This window comes from Netta rufina, assembly GCF_964035555.1.
Source record: "Netta rufina genome assembly, chromosome: 5".
NCBI classification, from domain to species: domain Eukaryota; kingdom Metazoa; phylum Chordata; class Aves; order Anseriformes; family Anatidae; genus Netta; species Netta rufina.
The window spans coordinates 24,151,416-24,171,580 of record NC_140128.1 but is presented as its reverse complement, the minus strand read 5'-3'; the positions used below and the strand labels follow the sequence as shown (position 1 = coordinate 24,171,580).

Genomic DNA, 20,165 nt, shown 5'->3' with positions numbered 1-20,165 from the left:
TCTATTTGTTTAAAATAGGAAATCCTTTGACACTTGTAATGAGATGCTTACATTTTCAGTCCTCTTATTCTTCTTCACTAAAATTTTGTTTTAAAAACAAAGATGGGAACATTCTGGCACTTAAATAATCTATTTGGGTTTTCCAAAAAATTAGAAGCTGGATTTGTGTGCAAGTTAGTTAATTTAATACAAATAGAGAACTAACACCTTATATCTTGTTTAATGTTATGGAATGCAAACAATATAGTTCAATATAGTTTAAGCTAGTAATATGCATGTTCATTTTTTTTTTTTTTTTGCTTACAGAGATCATTGAGAATGTTAATCTGTTTTTTTGCAAGGTATTCATAGGGTATGCTTGGGTTCCTCTTGCTTTTTATTTTATTTTATTTTTTTCTTTTTAAATACGAGCTAGCATGCTGTTACTGAATGAAACAAAGGTGTGAGCCAGAGTCCACTGCTTATCATTTCTAGCTTGGGGTGATGGTTGTTTGAAGGGGAGAGTTTTTGGTGTTGGAGTTTAAGCAATAACACTAGCATATAAGTAGTAAAAAGCTTTCTGCTGGAACAGCAGTAAAGCAGAACCCCCTTAATAATAAGAAAAAAATAAATGAGGCTGACATGTCCAGCCTGGTCAAACACATGCTAAATGGCCATAAGATCCTTGTATAAATATAAGAAGAATAAAATTCCACAATTGAGAATAACGTTTTAACTTGAAAGATATTTTTGCTCACAGAAAATGGATGTAAACAGGCTATGAATAAGTTAACTCTGAAAATTGGACAAAAGCTCCTAGAGCCAGAGGAGCGATGCTCTGGGACAACTGTCTTTTATTTATTTATTTATTTATTTATTATTATTATTATTATTATTTACTTAGAAAAGTTAGGAAATATACTTTAACATTAGATACTTTGAGATTGAATAGGTGTGGCCTGAAATAGAAATAACTGAATTTGATAATCCAGGTGTCTGTCTGTCTAATTAATTGTTGAAAGGAGTTTCATTATTCTAGTTCAATGAGCTCTTTTTCTGAGCATACTGGAGAGTGATTCACTGCAATTTTTTTTTTTGCTTGCTTGTTTAAAAACTTGTTAAACTGTTGCTAAACAGATTTTGTTTGTTTGCCTCTTTTTGTTTTGTTTTGTTTCTGTTTTAAACCCCTTACATTTAAATACTGGTATCTGTAGACTATCAACTATTAATGTTTTAATAGCATTAATGCTATTAACATGGAATTATAATTCCACAGTTCTAAATAAGAGGTGTGTTTTTGGTATATTAAGTAGAAGAAAAAAGTTGTATTAACACTTCTTGAGTTCTGTAGAAATACATTAAAGTGGAGGTTCTTTTGGGCTGCCAAGTATATAAATGCATTAGGTGCAAATATGTAAATATTTACGTCTTTGAATATAATTTAAATGTTAACACTTGTTATAAATGAAGTATCAACTCAATCTGAATTTAGTAATATTTATAAAATAAATATTTATAAAAGCTATAAAAGGCAAGTAATCAGTGCTGGGTGTGCCGGGAGCCTACGCTCCACCAACACGCACACACAAAGATCAAACATTCTAAATATACAGAACATTGCTTTTACATATTAAACCCAAGTATGCCTATACATACATACAATCAGGAAAGGTAACAAACAATCCTTTAAGTTCCATGACTTAACAGTCTCCATTTTCCACTCCTTTTCTTGATTACAAACAAGTCTCCATTTTCTATTCCTTTTGAACAATATATCTTGCTTTAAGTTGTCAAGCAACTCAGCCTTCGGGCCTTATGTATCCTGTTCTTCCCGGATCGAAGAAAAGCATATCCATCTCCTTTTCAAGGCCAATAGGCCTGGGTCAAAAGGCACGTCCAGGTCAGCAGGGGGCGTAACAGCAAAAGCCTTCGATGGCTGTAGCAGCAGAGGGGCCCATGGTGTAGCAGTCGGATCAGTAAAGGAGCCCGCAGCTCCCTCGCTGCCTGGCAAACCACACGTTTCTGACTGTGGTCCCACAGGGCTCTTTAAGGCCTCAGAGATTGCTCACCAGGTGCTGAGCAATCCCACTGCAACCTTGTCGTTTTCAGTTGCAGAGTCCCACACCTTGACCTCAGTTTGGTCCCATGTTTCAGGCTCATAATCTGTCCAATTGTTAATAAGGAGAATAAGCTGTAAGGTTACCAGGACAGTCTTTGTTTCTAAGGACGTATGATTCCCCATAATGCGCAACCACTTACCAGCAAGGGGCAGTTGTGTGTGCAGGTCCGCTTCTCTCAGCTTGAGCTTCTTCCCAGCTCCAGTGCGCCCATTTCCAGCGACTTTCTGTATGAGCTTCTTTGAGCGGTTTGCCGAGTTTGGCCGAGCCTATCTTCATGAGGCAATCAATGCGCCTCTTCCCATTCCGGTCTCCATTCTGCTAGCCTGTTCCTTTTCATTCCTTCTTTTTGCTTCTTTATTGATGACATAACTTTATTATATCGTGTTGCCTTTTTTTTTATCTTGAGGACAGGCTCCCCTCTTATACCCTTCTCCCCACAGCAGTCCTTTTCAAAAACAACTTTTCATTGGTCAAACAATTTTGCAAATAACAGCAACGGCAAACACCCAGAAACTTCCATGCCTTAACGGCTGGAGAACAAGCAACCCAAGACTGCATGGGGTCTTCTGAATCACCCTTCTTTGCTCCCTCTAAACTCTTACATTCCTGATGGCCTCATCGTTAAGAGTTTAATCCTATCAACCACGGGGCTTTCCGACCCCCATGGCCACACTCCCAAATCTCCCCCTTCTTTAGTAATATCAACCATTTTCTCGACACGAATTACCACTCCATATATAGCACACTTCTTTTAAACATTTTAATACATTTGAGGAGTACTAAATATTTAGATTTTAATTGAAATAAAACTGAGTACTCCTCAGTTGATACTGGAAAGTCTAAATCTGTTGCCTAACAATAATGTTGACAGATTTTCAGCAGTTTTGCGACTGAAGAGGGATAGGGATCTCAATTATTAAACTTACTTGTGATTCTTTTATTCCTTCAGAATGACTTTTATGAAGTGAAATCAACAGGTCTGTAAATGTTTCAGCACTGAGATTTTTCTCTAAATAGACAGTTGTTCTTTACAACCTTACAAAATGAATATCTTGTTTTTCCTTCCTTTTCAACTTAAGAATCTTGGTGAAGCAGAGTATGTTGTGGCACTATTCATGTATATGTGCCTGCTCGGTTACCCTGCAGACAAGATAAGCATCCTGACAACATACAATGGACAGAAACACCTGATCCGTGATGTCATTAACCAGCGTTGTGGAAATAATCCACTGATCGGACGGCCAAACAAGGTGACTTTCAGAATATATCGCTCATTAGAGTGGCTCTGTTTTTTCATAATTATTGTGTTTATAACATGGCATGACATGATTGAATCTGTTCAATCTGATTGAATGGAGTCACAGCACATACTTATTAACTTGCATTCTGCGGAATTTCACTACTCTTTTTGCCTGTTTTCTAATTAGTCATACAAAGAAATTGCAAAATCAGTGAAGTTTGATAGGCCACTGACTACACGGGACAGAATATTATTCTTTTGTCATTTATTTTGTCTGCCTTTTAAATAAATAAATAAGAAATACCCACCCAGAGTAGAAATGGCAATTTGATAAAATGCATGATGAAGAATCTTAAGAACAAATAATATTTACAAATAAATAATATTTACAAAATTCTGGTGTCTGCAGGTTAAAATTCTATAAACTGGTAGCTTTCCACAAGCTTTTTTTTTTTGTTAGTACTCCACAGTTAGCTGTCCTAATTGAATAAAAAAGTGACTCTCTCTACTGTTACTCTCACATCTCCCAGAAAGAGGAATTTGATGATCTTTGGTTAGAGGTCAACTAAAACAGAATTAAAACATTCTCATTTCCTTTCTTATTTAATATAGTCTGAATAGGAAGTTGATGTTAAAATTTGGATATCACATTGTAATCGAAATGGCAAAGATTAACCTATTTAGTTTGTTGTTTTTTGATTGTCTAGGTAACAACTGTGGACAGATTTCAAGGCCAACAAAATGATTATATCCTCCTGTCACTAGTGCGTACCAAAGCTGTAGGCCACCTTAGGTATGTAAGAAAATACTCTTGTAGGGACATTAAGGTGCACATATTACAAACATATTTCTGATGTGGAAAACATTATGCAAAAGTGTTCAACTTTTTCAGTATACAGTAGAAATGACATTTAGTACTGTATGTTGAATGAAATTCAGACCCAGTTCCTTTTGACAACTGTCTGCTTCCCTTTTTACATCCACTTTATCTTTTAGTAATGGCTCTTACACAATAAGAAGTGTATACTGCTGCAGGTGGGCAGAACTTGGTTTCACCTTAAGTAGATTAATAGGAATGCAATTAATGCTTGTTGAATAAATGCAGGCTTAAAATTTCTTATAGATTATTTTCCATAAGTGAGCATTTTGTTTTGTATCAGAACTGTTTGCTGCCGAAGTTGTGTCATCATGTGCCGTTTAAAATGTTTGCTCTTCCGTTTTGGGGTTGAGTGGGGGAAGACTTACTCAGCAGCAGCGAGATGAGTTATGGTACTCATGTTTTCTCATTCAGGGATACAGACAGGCAGTTGTGACTTGTTCCCAATGTAAAACTTAACTATAAAACTTAACTGTTTTTCTGGACTTTAGAGCTAAAGGGTGAGTTTCATATCATTAACAATGTAGTGAGCTCTCTTTTATGTAAAGGTTCTAGGATTTTGTTTGTTATTAAAACTGTAGTAGGAAGAAAAATTGAAAACAAAATAGTATTTCAGCAAATGCCTTTATAGTTACTTTAATTAAGACTTCTGCATACTTCTTGTTACTTTTATTGGAATTGTATCGTCAGTGAGAAAGAACATGATTAATTTATTTGTTTTTTTTGAAGGGATGTTCGACGATTAGTTGTTGCCATGTCAAGAGCCAGGCTTGGCCTTTATATCTTTGCAAGAGTATCTCTGTTTCAGAACTGTTTTGAACTAACTCCAGCATTCAGCCAGCTCACAGCTAGACCACTTCACCTCCATATAATTCCCACAGAATGTTTTCCAGCAGCAAGACAGGTAGGAACAGCTACTGTGAATTTTGCTGTCTGCAATGGGGTGTACTTGTTGCCTGCCTTTAAGTGAGCTATAAGAGACGAGACTGCAGTGTCTTCACTGTTAAATCAATGCTCCTTGGATAGTTATATCCCTGGAGTTAAGTTTTATCGTGATACCAGCTGTTCTTAATTGATTATTCCACAAAACTAATTTATCAGTCATACCTGCTTTTTTTTTCCGAAGTTCTGCCTGTGAAAGTAATTCTGCATTTTTATTTTAGGATAAGTATGTGGGGTTTTCCAGTGTTATGTAATTTTAGTCTCGTTACAAAACAAATAAATGTCACTTCTCAAAAAAAAAACAAACAAGCAAAAAAAACCACAAAGCTAATTGCTTTTCATTAATATTGGTAAAATTGCATTTGACTGAGTAATTCAGGATAGCAATTAAAATTGTTGCTGAGCAAGGTATATAAATACAAAAAATTTGTAATGTTGTACTAGAACTTTAGTAAAACGTTAAGTGTTTAAGTACAGGACACTTAATGAGTAGGATGCTAAACAACCAAATAAGAACTGGAGGAACATGTCTGCTTTGCTGTCTGAAGCTTTGAGAAGAGTACCTGCATGAATCCAAAACTCAATTAGAAATCTTTACCTGGTCTTAAATACTGTTGACACGTTTGGGAGGGAGTCTTTCTGTTGAAACTGGTCTACTCTGCAACAAAGAATGAGTGTACAAGTGTACATGGTCAGAGAAAGTGTGAGTGTAGGCAAGGATGAGGTGGTTTCTGGCAGACAAGTAGGCTAATGTGAGCTGAAACTATTTATGCCTTGAGTTAAATAACTGGAGTCCTAAGTGTACTTCATGGATTAAGTATTGGAACCCAGCCTGTCCTTCTGAAATGAAATTTTTTCGTTGGGCTGCAGTGTCATGGTTAATCCAGTCACTCAAAATGCAATTCCCACATTTCCTACCATTCAAAAAGAATGTAGCTATTTCTTTCTTTAAAAAGCATTTTTTCATTTACTGGGTTTACGTTTCCTAAAACAGTATAACAACTTTTTGGATAACGGCTGTGTTGCTTTGCTTGTTGAATTTCTACTTTTTTCCTCTTTAGAACGGAGAACGACCATCTCACCAAATACATGTTATTAAGAACATGCCTCAGATGGCTAACTTTGTGTACAACATGTATATGCACATGATACAGAGTACACGCCACTACCAACAGGTAAGGGCCTTCTTACCATTGGAAGGTGCATACCTAAAATAACATAAATTTCAGTAAGTAACCAGGGATACTGTTGAGGTTTGAGATTGTTGCTGTTATGTTTAGAATTCAAGAAGGTTTTATGGCTGAGAGTGAGAATATTGATGTCTCTAAAATCTTGCAGTAGCAGGATTTGCATCTTTTACTAACTTAGGCCCCAATTTAAGGCCCCCAAAATAGCCATAACTAGTGCTGAGTGCTTAAAATAATTCTGTCTGGGCCACAAAATTCCTTATTAATACTGAATCTCTAGTCTGCTTGATACTTACTTGAGGTAAACTTGTGCATTATGCTCCAGGTAAGTGCAGCTAGTAACGTTACAGCACTGCTGCATGGTGTGATAATGCTTTGTAATAGATATTTTCATGACATGGCTGCTGTGTATAGAGAGACTAGGTCATGTCTTCAAACCATTTTAACCAAGTTAGCTGGCTGTATTATCCAGGCTGGTTAGCAGCTGTCTAGTGGAACTTTTCATCAGGACTAGTTCAGCACCAAGCTAAGTAGTATGGTCTTAGTGGGGGTAGATCCTTTCTCACTTTTGTTCCTAATTTTGTCACTGCGTAATCCCTGGAGCAGAAAACATTAGAAACACCTTGACTCCTTATCATGTACATGAGCAGAGCTTTGAAACAGTTTAAATGCTATACAGAGAGCTGCCTTTAGTCAACACACTTGGATCTGTAGATGCTTAGGGGTAGTTGACAGTAAACAGAGAGAGAAGTCTTTGTTATCCCTGAACTGCAACACATTACATTTAATACCTTGGTGTTTTACAGTTATATTAGTTATAACTTATTCTTACATGGTACTCTGTGTAGCTTCCTTGTTGATTTTTGCTTTTCTGAAGAATTTCCAAAGGCAGAAGAAATTGATGTAAAAGGAACACTACTCACTTTCTTCTAGCTGACTGTGGAAAGAGTGTGAGCATGACTCTCCATTCCTGAATAGGGTGCTTGTCTCTGAGATCTAGGTTCTGTTCATTAATGCAGGGGTATTTCTCTGTCACCTCTTCCTTCCTTCTTCCAATGACTGTTTCATCTAATATCAGAACTGTGTAACAAGTAGAGATCAGAACCTAAAATGCTCTCTCAGCTTAATGTTGTACTTACGGATGGAACATTTATTTTCCTCAATTTCTTTTTCTCAATGAATCATGGATTTTTTTTTTTTTTCTTCTGGGCAATATAGTTTCAGTCAAATTTAAGTACTTTGCTACCTAGAACAAGTCTTTGCCAAGTAGGCTGGATGCTTTCTTGCTGTTTCGGGGAAATGCTTGAATTACCTGTCTGTAGTAAAGAAAGGGAGTAAAGAAGAATGACACCAGTAAAATCGTTTCATGTAGCTGTGTATTGCAGATTGCATTTAATGAAGACACAGTGGACTGTGCAATTGGTTACACTCAGAAGTGTTTGAATGTCCTGAAAAGCAGATGGTAGCAACCGAATTTTACCAGAAGATGGGTTTGCTTGATTCCCTAATTGAATATGCACCTGAACCTTCTGCTAATACCAGCTATTTCTTTTAGCATCCTAATCTTACATTGCTAGCTAAAATTAGTTTAAAAAAACAAACAAACAAAACAAAAAAAAACCACTGGTTTCCTACTGTGGAAATGAATCATGCTCTTCTTGCAGCAGTAGCCAAAAAGTAAAGTTAAAAAATAAAAAAATAAAAAATTGTAGACATAAAGCTTTTTTTTTTTTTTTACCCTTTCAAATAAAAAATGGTGTTTTTCTATTATTTTTGTATTCTTTTCGTATTCTTTCTATTCTTTTCCTTTGGCCCTCACAGTACTAGTCACAAAACACAGTATGAATCTAACTTCATTACAGAAGTCTCATGTGTTGAGGATGCATATTTTTGTAATTAAAGTATCTCTGATTTTTAGACATTCTTTTTCTGTGAACAAATGGATTATGGGGAACAGCGTAACTTTAAAGTATATAGAAAAAAACAAGTTATTTGCTGGTAGTCATAATTGCTGCATAGATTGGTCCATGCTTGTCAGAAATTTGTAATATTAATGTCATCTAACTGAAGATAAGACTTTACAATAATTAAACGCTTAATTGTACGTGAGAAGCTAAATTGCCTTTAAGCAAAACATAACCAATCACCCACAGGAGATTTATCAAATTTTCATTTCATTGAAATGCTTCACAGTATTCAAGGAAGTATCTAACATGTCATTAAATAATATCAAGCTGCAAGAAGGATGAGATTTTCTATACAGCTTCGAGTTGAATAGCATTCATCATAGTTTTCAGCTCACTGTATTCTTTGTTTGTTTGCCCCACGTCTGTAATGTGGCTACAGCTGCTGCTTGTAATGTTTTGTACCTGCAAACCACATTCTTGGTTGTGAGCAAAGCACTTTGAACACACTAAAATACTTTTACATAAGTAGTATGTGAAAAATATTTAAGTATTTCTTTACCTGTTACTTGAACTTATATTGTTCTACTTTTAGAGCTGTGGATGAAACTTGCATAAATAATGTCCACATAACACTTTATAAGATGTTTTGAGGAGAAATTACTGAGTTACTGGAATAAGTTGTTAAAGGCAGGCTTAAAAAGGAGTCCAGCTTATCTTGGAGTTTAAAATGATTGATAGATGAGGTTTTGGTGGGAATGTGGTTGTTGCTCCAAATAGGGCTTTACTGTGGTCCCGTCACTTGTGTGTCTCTTTGGAATAATGAAATGTTTGATACCCTTGAGTTGGAAGTACTGAGATCTTAACACCTGCTTTTCATGCCAAAAAAAAAAAAAAAAAGACCCATGTGTGAGCCAAGGTGACTCTACATTTTATTTATATAGGCACTTTCTAAAAGGCTTTAGAAGCCTATTTAAGGCTTTGAAATTTTAAGGCTTTGTTGTTATTTAATCTAATGCAAATCCTTAAATCTAAAATGAACAAACAGTTTAGGCTGAAGTAGGAATAGATACTAAAATGATTTATTTGTTTGTTGTAAAAACTGAAAATTACTTCTTTTTCTATTATCCAGCGTTTATTGCCCCCACCTGCCATGACTGAAGAAGCTGAAGTGACTCCAACTCAAGAGACTGAAGCAGAAGTTGAAGTGCAAGGCATGCAGGAAGATGCAAAAGAAGAAAATAAGGTAGAAGAAATAAAGGAAGAAGAATTGAAAGTGGCAGAAGTGGCTGAACATCGAACAATGCCAGAACACCCCGGAAGAGACAGTGATAGTGAAGACAGTGAACCTGAAGAAGAGACTGAAAAGTGATCCAAGTGATGTTTGTCCTCATATCTGTATTTTGGAAAACAGATGGGAAAAAGCAGTTAGAAATATGATAGCTATTTTTACATTAACTTTTTTTAAATGGTTGCTTGTGTAATGTGACCTTGTTTTGTATATTTTCACTGAATACCTTGTGGACAAGCAAAATGATTGGCAAACATTTTACTGAGTTCTTGTCAGTAATGTAATTTCTTTAATTGCCTCAAATGATATAGTTTCCTTTTCATAAGTTTTCCAGTAAAGATGCTTTTATACAAGTTGTGAATATTTTTTTAAGTTATTGGTCTTCAATTCAATCACTGCATTATACGTTAAAATACTGATTAACTGTATTCAGTATTGACCAGACAGTCTTTGTAGTTTCCTTAATATATTTTACAGTGGATAATTTCTTACGCAGAACTGCTCTTATATACACTGAGATGGCATATTAGGTTTAGGCTCAAGTTCGGTAAGATTTAATTGCACATATGAGCAATGTGAATTACCATGGGACTTTGAAATTTTTAAAAAGCTTTATTGAGTCATTCCTTACACAAGAAGTAAAGATGCAGCTTCTTAACAGCATTATTAAGTTAGTGCTTTGAAATAAAATATCTCATTTTAAGAGGACACAGGATAAAGCCCTATGAGGAATAAATATTAAAGCAGTTCACTGAATGAAGGATTTACAAAACATGCAATACTGATAGTAAAGACATAATGGCTGAGTGGGTTTTCTAGAGTAATATCTTTCCTAGAGTAATACATCTTTCATAAAGTGACAAGTGAGAAGTTTTTCCCTGGTTTGTTAAAAATATCTGCCAATTTAGCAAATTTTCCAGTGGTAGCGTAATAGAATCATTAAGGTTGGAAGAGACCTCCAAGATCATCTGGTCCAACCATACCCCTGTCACCCACTAAACCATGTCCCTAAGCAACTCAATAAGACCTATGAATTTCCAAGTTTGATTTTCAAACAGAGTAGTAGCCATAGGAACATCTTTGACTGCTGACAATGGGGAAATACTTGGGTTTCAAGTACTGCAATTCTGGATCTGCCAGAAGAATTTCCTCGTTAAATGGATTAGAGATTCATCAACCTACATTAACCTATTACTATGACTTAAGGTCTTTATTTTTTCTTAGTATTTTTGTAGTATAATAAAATAAAAAACCAAATATAAGCCAAGCTCAATGAAACACATGTATTTTATATTTGTGCACTCATTTCACCTGCCTTTCCCCCCTCTAACTCTGTCAGTTAGAGGGTAGCTCAGGAGTAACAAACCATAATACTTACTATTGGCACATACATGTAGTATTCATTTTTCTAGTTTGCTTTTCATTCAGTGCTGAGCCATCTCAGACAAGAAGACTCTTTTGAACAGATTTGTATTGTCATTATTTGTTCTGTGTGGAAAGGAATGTACTGCTTACTTACAAACAGTCTGCCTTTGGAGGACAAGTAGCAGTTGATGTCAGGGTGGTAAGCTTCCTGCAGTAATGTTCACGTGTTCAAGCAGGGATGAATAATACAGGGCCTTCAGGCAATATGTGACAAACTCAGCTGAGGGTTGTCATCTTTGTTTTCCAAAGCATTTTCTATAAATGGTCTGACAATCGCTTACTGTGCTCAGAATTTTAGGAAACAGCGGTAAAGGATTCTGGAAGGTTTTTTTTTGTTTGTTTTGTTTTCCTAAAATGGATGATTTAACTGGCAGGGATTCTATCAATAAATACAACAGAAAAAGCAACCAAAGCTTAAAGGGATTGTGAAGACATCCTTGATTCGTATGTGGTTTGTGGTGAAATCTTGCTGTTGGTCTGAGAGCACACTGGCCTGTGTGATGCTGCATCCCATGTGCAGGCATGCGTATGTGGTCCCTTCTGACTCACTGGGTCCTTGTAGAACAACAGCCAGGTATACAGTTAAATTTCTAGACCTCAGTGTTGCCCTAAAATGGTCGGTAGACTTGTGACAAAGATTTTATTGGCTAGTCCTTGCTGCAATCTTCTGTACATTAAACTTTACACTTTTCGGGAACATGAAAGCATTGGGAGAATGCATTTTCAGAAGCCTGGAAAATAATGTTTATCGTGTAGCAGTGGTTAGAAAATTCTTTATAGATTCAGAGGCCTTTTTTTTTTTTTTTTTTTTTTTTAAAAAAAAAAGGGTTCTGTTTATTATTTTTTGGTAAAGCATAAACTTAGCATTTTCCAGGAAAATATATTTAGTTTTGATTTTCTATTTAAACTTTACTATGGAAAAGAATTGGTGGGAGAAGTGATAATGTTAATTTTGACCTACACACTTTGTTTTCCAAAGGCAATGTTTGCTTGGAATTTAGCATCCCCTTTTGATGTCTGGATCTTTATTCTAGCGACCAACGAGGTCTAGATGTTAATAATGTATTTAACTCCTGAGATAATTGAAATTTCAAACAAAAATCATGATAATATGTTGTGTTTTTTTTTTTTTTAAGTGAAAAATGAAAAAACAATCACCATTCAAGCATTATTGCAAAGAATGATTATAGCAATGCATGAAAACCTAGAGAACAAGATCCTTGTGAAGAGAAGATCCTTTAAACATACGAACAAAAGGAAAATATTTAAAAGCACTTTTTTTTTTTTTTTTTTTTTTTTTTATTGTTCCAAAGCCATGCAATAAAAAACTAAGGACATTTTAAATGAAACTAAAGAAGTGTTAGTGGTTTTTCTTCATATTTACTTAGCCAGTGCTTCCATTAATTGGTCTATTTTTTCTCTATTACACTGAGCCTGTGAAACAACTTGGAAGCTACTTTCCAAATTTATTCAGCAACAGCTCAAATCCTTAGACTCTTAATTTGTGCAGATATAAAAATGACACCGTAATTCAATGTACTACTCATTTCTGTAACAACCAGAAAAATGAGCAAAGAGCAGTTCACTTTCTTACTGATCCTTCATCCATACATAGCTGAGATAGGGGCCTGTATTTGTGCAGTACTTTTCCATCTGTGACTGAAATAATGCAGTAAGTACAGGTTTAGAAATGATCACAGAAAATGCCTTAGTAATGGTTTGCTTTTCTTTGGTTTATGGCTTGGCCATGCAGCCAAAAAAAAAAAAAAAAAAAAAAGAGTTTGCCAAGGGAAAAGATTAAAGAAGTGGAGATCTTAATGACAGCATCCATAAACTCCGAAAGACAAGGCTGTTGTTTTTTCCTAGCCTACCTTGACTTTGCCTTAGTACTGCTGTATGTGTTGGGTAAGGTTCTAACATTTTTCAAACAGCGAAGCAAGCGTTCTGCCACTTCACTTCCTTCTTGAACTGGGTCTTTGCTGTTTCATGGGACATAAAAGGTATCAGTCCTGAAGAAAAGTATTCCTATGTGGAGTAGAAGTTAAGTACTGTTGACAGAACGCCTTTGCTGACAGGACAGGAAAGACTAGTTTTATTCTTTGAAATCAGAATTATTTTTAAAAAGAGAACCTGCAGGCAAAGTTGCTCACATACTGGATAAACAAGATGACTTACAATTCTACTGAAACGAGAATTAGGTAACACTTGGAATCTCATAGGGCAAATAGACAAAAGTAAATGTCCTAGCCAACAAATGAATCATGACCCACAGCAGTCAAGAAGCTGTGAATGCCATTAAGACATACGGCAGTGTAGCTTCGTTTGCCAAACATGGTAATCCTCCCAGCAGAATCAATCAATAGAAAACGAATATTTTCAGGGGATTTTTGAAGGCTGTTTTTACGTCCCTTAGTGCTTGCCCTGCTATGTGGTTTCTCAGTGTAGTTTTCATACAGTCCTGTACCTCAGAGGATTGGTTGCTTAAGAACCTGACAAAAGAAAAAACTCTGTACAATGTTTGTGTGCTGTAGTACTAAGAAACACATTTTAAAAGTAAGCTATTAAAATTACAAATTAATAAAGATTTTCCTTAAAGTTCTTTCAGCTAAGCATCCTCTGTAAGTCCATGCATTTGCCTAATTTTTGTGTGGTTCCTGAAAAAATATAATACTCAACCTTCCAAAACAATTTTTTCCTTACCATCAGGTGTATCTACACAATCTCTACATTAAAAGAATGCAAGAAAAGAGGAAGAAGCAACACCTGCAGTGCTATTCAATCTCTGTTTGTAAATAGTAATATTTCAGGACACTAAATACCACTATTGAAATGAGAAAATGATATTTCCCACTCCTATGGTAGGTAATAAGGGCAGATTATTTCTCCAGGCCTTGCTCTGGAAGGGCTTTAGTCAGCTTAATCTGGCACACATGAGGGATAATGTAATATTGAGAAAAATAGTTTCATATACCTTTTGTTAGATTTTCTATCACCTTGGGGGGAAAAAAAAAAAAAAAAAAAAAGAGCAAGGACATGGATATTTGAATCAAGTAATAATAACATTAGTTAAGTGTAATGCAGAGAAGCCTGTTGCTGTACTGTTGTACCTGGAAAACAAGATAAAAATAAAAGCAGAAGAGTTATTTCAGCTACAAATAAGAAACTTTCCAGAGTTCAGACATTATCTCTTTGCTTGAAAAACATCAGAGGAAACAGAGAACACATTTCTCTATACATGTATGATTCACTTTTAGGAAAATATAGACTGAAGCAAAAAGTTGAGCCAACTGTTGTCAATTACGTGGTTCATCTATAGATATCTGTAAAAAAACATATAGAGCCACAGTGTACATTTGCCTGATGAAACATTAGAATTTTATGATTCCAGAGAATAGCATAAAAGAATAAGCTAGAGACTGAAATAAGGGTCAGGAATATATCAGTCTTGGCATTGTTTGTGAGAGATAAAAAGAAGCCGCCCTTATTGCATTTATCAAGTGTGAATTCCTAAATTGCTGCAACCCAGAGTAAGAGAAGCCCTGCTACACATCTAGAGACGCTTCAGCATCCTGCTGTGCTAGCCTGACATCTCTTGTGTGTCAAGAGCACTTATTTTTAGATGGCACGGTCATTAGGGACATAATGCATCGTAACTACTGTAAAGGAAGTAGTTTAGGGGCAGCAGAAGTGGGTAGGGGGATGGAGGCACTAAGATTCTGTTTCTGACCTTAATCCACAGCAGTGCAGACTTGTCCTATTTTTGGGAGTGATTTTTGGCAGCAATGTCCTATTGGGCAATACCATGTTTTCTAAAATGAGACATACCACATGTTTTGCATGCTGAGTCATAAAGGGGAGAAAGCGCCTTAACAGTAATCCTCTTTTGCTTGAGGACACATGCAAGAACACTGAAACAAGACAATTAGGGAAAAAGAAAAACCCAACTGCAGAAGTGTTGTCTTGCTTTTTGTTGCTGTTGGTTTTTTTGTTTTGTTTGTTTGTTTTTTTTTTTGTTTTGGGTGGGATGGAGTTAATTTTCTTTATAGAGGTTTATATGATGCTGTGTTCTGGATTTTTGATGCAAATAGTGCAAATAACACACCAATGTTTTCAGTCATTGCACAGCAGTACTTACACAGAGACAAGGGCTTTTCTACTTCAACTTTCATGTACTCTGTTCCTCAACTCATTTGATGTACTATGATGTATTATGAGCTAATTGTACTACTCCTTACATAGATACTTCAGCGATGGAGCAGTTGTCCTAGATTGCTCCCTGCTCCTGCAGTGTTCACCCACCGGCACTCTGTCAGTCTGAACTGTGTAATGAGAAGAGGCATTGAGGACAGCTGCTGGTCCTGACTCATCTTGGTTCTCGGTCCTAAGCACAATACCTTCCTGTAATTCCAAGCTGAAACAGTTACCAACTGGAAAGAAAACCTTAGCTAATGTGGTGGATTTAGATGTTCCACATGAATATCAGGGGAACACACACATCTTGTGTATCAGTAATTTTTTTTTTAAAGAGAGTCAACTCTTATGAGAAATTCTTAGTATAAAAACTAATGTGATATCCTTGATATTGTCTGTATGAAACCTGGTATTTTACCTCACTTGATATAAGATAAAGTCAATCCAGTAAATTACTAGTTTAAATCAGGACTTAAAATGTTTTTGGTATTATTACAATGTACAGAACTATTAATGCATATATATCCATGCCCTCTTTCAGGGTGGTGGGCATTAGATCAGAGATCAGTAAGCATATTATGATATGCCCCATAATGCATGTATGTAAGCCATGTATATACCACAGTGCTTTAGCTTTAACTTATGAATCTAATAAGTTATGTTTCACCTAGCAAGATCTTTTAAATGAACTATAAATACAATTGCAAATATATACATACATATATGCACAAGTAGGAAAAGGTTTTAGTAATTTTAGATAGAAAAACTGGGATAGATGTGCAGCTGACTAAAGGTTAGTTCAGAAATATGTGTGTATGTGCATGTTTATGTACCGGGTCTTACCCAGGTATGAAAATGGCAGATTTCTTACCCCATGTGTCTAAAGATATTGATTTTTTCTGTGGTGCAATTTAGACTGCAGCTGCACTTCACTCCAGTGAAGCACTCAACTTTTCCTGGAGAGAAGCATCACAGTAAGTTTAGGGCACTGACTTTGACTGTATGCTGGCAGGCAGCTCCAATTCCTTCCCAGAACTTCTGTGCAGCAGTTTGTACCTATGGGGAAAGCAGTAAAACATCACAGTAGAGTCTATAGTAAGGAACTATTTAAAAATAATATTCCTGTGAAGGTGGGGTGGCCATTACTGGATATAAAGATGATCGCTGTATCTCTGGAGTTCTGTTTTGGAGTCTGTAAAGGCTCTCTCAGAGAATGAGGTCACTGACTCATACACTGAGTTGTTATCACTCTCCCTTCATGTTATCCCAAAGAATACAAACAAGAAAGTTTAGGTAACCGACAGCCCAGTTAGAGCATTTATACATGTAAGTTATTTCGGGTTTGGGATGTCTCATATGTCAATTTCAGAATCTAGATTGTAGCACTGTTCCAAGAGAAATAGCAGACAACAGTGAGTACATTGATGGGACACAAAGCTAAAAACCAGGGCAAGAATCCTGGGATCAAAGAGATATCTATTACCGGACTCACTTCTCATGGATATCCTTAGTCTTTCCGTCATCTGCTTTGATCAAATAGTCTTCCAGCTGGCACCTGTCTCCACCTTAGGCTACCTTTCTCCTTTGAGAAGGTAGGGAACAGGCTGTTGCTTATGAGTCTTCTCAAACACATGCAAGCAGGGAAAAAGTGTTCTTTCTCAAGTCAGCTAGCTAAGCATTAAGTGGGAATCTTCCCCATACTTTCCACCTTCTGACATGAGTTCAATATCTCAGTCTGCTGGTGACCAGACTTTTTTCTTCCTACTTGGTAACTGTTAGCTGCCTGAGTTTTGCTATTTTCTGCTGCAGCATTTTGCAATCTGGTCACAGATTTGAGGGAAAAAGACATCAGCCATGTTTGCTTTCTGGACTGGATATAGTATGCCTGTGAAAGACGTAATGTGAAAAGGAAACACTGTGCATGTAAGTAGAAATGTGTATTAAGGTAATCTGCCTACATTGCCAAACTGCCAGTAACCTAGTTTGCTGCTGCCTGGCTCTGAATTTAGTCTATATACATCAAGGCCTCTCATGAACCATACAGCCTCTTGGGATTAGACAGGAGCTTTGTGCAGATTTTTCAGGTTACAGTTTTAGATTTGAATGTTTCACATCCCATGATAGCCTCAAAAGTCTGTTTTTTCAGATCTAGCTCCTAGCCTGCATACATAAGAATAGCTGAAGAAAAAGCAGTGAGTCTTGCAACATCCTTTTCAAACCAGTGATGTTGGGGACAAGGAACAATTACAATGATCTTTTTGGTACTTCTGAGAAAAGTCTTGAACATATTCCTAGTTGTTTTATTAAATTTTGTGGACTATCAACATAGTAAAATCTGCTCAGAACAGGATAGGGAAGTCATTCAATAGAACAACAAAGACTGCATTTTCTTTTTCTGTATTGAAGGCAGATTTAGGACAGCTTGATTATATGGACACCCGAGATGTCTGAAGACAGTTTTAATTAGCTAGTTTGTTTACCAAAGGTGATCAGAAATTGAAGACCACTTTATAATATTATTTCAGTGAATACCTGCTCAGATTGAAGATTAGCCTGTTAGTTTTCTATCAGGAGAAGAAAATAAGCTTTCCAACAACAAGGACCTGCATGGTGAAGAAGAGACTGAAGATTTAATACCAGTGTTTTGCTATGTTCTCCTGCTGGTGTACAGCTCCCCGCGGCCCCCTGGGGCCACTCGGCTGCAACGGCCAGGAGTTGGCCGTTGGGAGGTGGTGCTGAAGGGAGGAGAGGTTAAGAGATGGCCAGAAAACAGCTTGTATTTCTTTCTCTGTAACCAGGGCTTGGCGTGAGGAATTACTCAGGGGTCTGCCCTGAGGTGAAGGCGTGGTGGGACCTGGTGCTCCCTGTGGCTCTTCTCTGCCACCCTTGCCAGCAGAGGCACCAGCTGCTTCACGTCGCCCCAGGTCCTGTTGAGCTGCTGCCCCAGGTGAGGCAGCGTTGGGCCCACACCTAGCACCCAGCTGCTGGCCCAGGTGAGGCAGGTTGGCCTTGGTGTGGTGAAATTGGTGTGGTCTTGTTGCCCAGAGAGGTTGTGGAGTCTCCTTCTCTGGAGATATTCAAAACCTGCCTGGATGCCATCCTGTGCAATGTGCTCTAGGTGATCCTGCTTGGCAGGGGGGTTGGACTCAATGGTCTTTAGAGGTCTCTTCCTACCTCAGCCATTCTGTGATTGCGTGTGTGTGAAATCCTCTGTCCTGAGGAGGTGGCTGATGCACAGCCGTGAGGGCCTGCCCTCATCCATGGTGTATTTTGCAGACAAAGGTCACCCAAGGCAGAAGGTTTGTGAGGGGGACTGTCAGGGAAGGCCAGGCATGGGGGTGCCTCAATTTGAGGAAGACATTTGGGCCATCTGGTGTTTGAGGCAGCCCTCTGTTCTCAGTACCTGGCCTAGCATTTAAGCCACTGGCAGAGACCATGTTAACTGCTGGGGATTGGTTGGGGTATGGTCAGAAAGGAGGAGGAAAGGGCTTTAGTCAAACAAGGTGTTTATCTTGCTTTTCTGCTTTAGTGAAAGACTGGAAGAAACATTCTGCTATTCTAAAGGACCATAGAGTTATTCTTTAAAGGTAAGGCTACTAGCCATATATTTTTCTGGTTTTACTGATAATTGACTCCTTTGTACGCTTTTCAGAACTGTATCATGAGGCTGTGTAAATTCAGCAGATAAATGCACGCCATCCTTTCTCTGTGTGCTGCTTGTATGCTGCTATTGTCTCACCTAAATAGTAACCGAGAAACAGCATTAGGATGTTAATATGAAATATCAGTATGAAATTAGTCCATGAGTCACTCTATCAAGGTAGAATTGTGTCATTCAAGAAAAAAATATTTCTGATCATATTTATTCTTTCTGGATATATTTTTAATGTTTTGTAAATGAAACATTGCTAAAGAAGTGGAACTGTTTAGGATGTCCTTAACTCCAGAGTTACTATTGTGTTATATGGCACTGTTTACTCTTTCATGATTTGAGAGCAGACTGTTGCTGTGTTCATGTATTTTATTAGCATCTGAATTAGGACAACCTATCTAACTCAATAATACTTTAGCACCTGCAGTGATAGCTCATTAGACTGAGAAAAAAAAAATTCTCTACCTTTTGTTTCTGTTTCCCTCTCCTCGATGTATACTTTATCACTTTTATATATATTTATATACTTACATGTTATATATATAAACATATATTTGAATATATTTATATATACATATATTTATATATGGTTTTTTAGTAATCCTTTTATAATCAAGTTGCACATATTAAATTATTTTTTTAATATTAAAATAATTTCCTCAGTATCCCAACAATTCATATATTTACCATAAAATCCCAATTCTGAATTATTATAGTAAAATACTGAGAAATGGTCCAGTGTTTTATGTATGGTCAATTCTTTTTTTTTTCTTGGTTTATTTAGCTGCAACACATCTCACAAGACTAGCTGAAAACTCCAGCTTGTGCTTTGGATTGTGTAGCATTTTCATATATATAACTAACTCTGCATTTTCCCAGACTGCTGAAAGAATGAACAAGGCAGAAATAAAATGCTCTGACAGCTCACGACACTTCTCCGTCACTGGGGAGATGGCTGTTAATAGTCTTGGTGAATGATAGGCTTGATGGATGTATTTAGGAAAAAAAAAAAAAATACGCACATATTCTCAAAGCTCGGTACAGAGAGTAAATGATAATGAAAAGGACCAGCAGATACATAAAAAAATAAGCTGGTTACAATTGTGTGCAATCATTTCTCATTAAACCAAAGAATAAGCAGTGGGAGGCATCCTCCATAGGTTGGTTACCTGTTGACAACCTGTGAAGTTCTGCAGCTTTATGGGCCACCTATTTTCTGGACCTCAGGATTTTCCTAATGTATTGCATAATGTTCTAAACGTCAATTGTTTTTTTCATCTGTAGCTCTATTTTCTCATGTATAAGCAGAACATTGCAACTTGTAGAGCTATTTTAAGAATTTGCATCCAAGTCATTC

The 20,165-nt window shown here is 36.7% G+C and overlaps 1 protein-coding gene across 1 annotated transcript in view; it reads left to right on the top strand.

Moving 5' to 3' along the window:
- AQR (aquarius intron-binding spliceosomal factor) overlaps positions 1–11,708 on the top strand; it is a 55,899-nt gene extending 44,191 nt beyond the window's left edge. The window contains exons 31-35 of the mRNA XM_084288350.1: positions 3,179–3,349; positions 4,047–4,132; positions 4,946–5,120; positions 6,220–6,333; positions 9,382–11,708. Of these exons, the coding sequence (XP_084144476.1) occupies positions 3,179–3,349; positions 4,047–4,132; positions 4,946–5,120; positions 6,220–6,333; positions 9,382–9,621 (786 nt within the window). The 3' untranslated portion in view covers positions 9,622–11,708. The remainder of the gene's footprint in view (positions 1–3,178; positions 3,350–4,046; positions 4,133–4,945; positions 5,121–6,219; positions 6,334–9,381) is intronic.
- Positions 11,709–20,165: the final 8,457 nt, after the last annotated feature.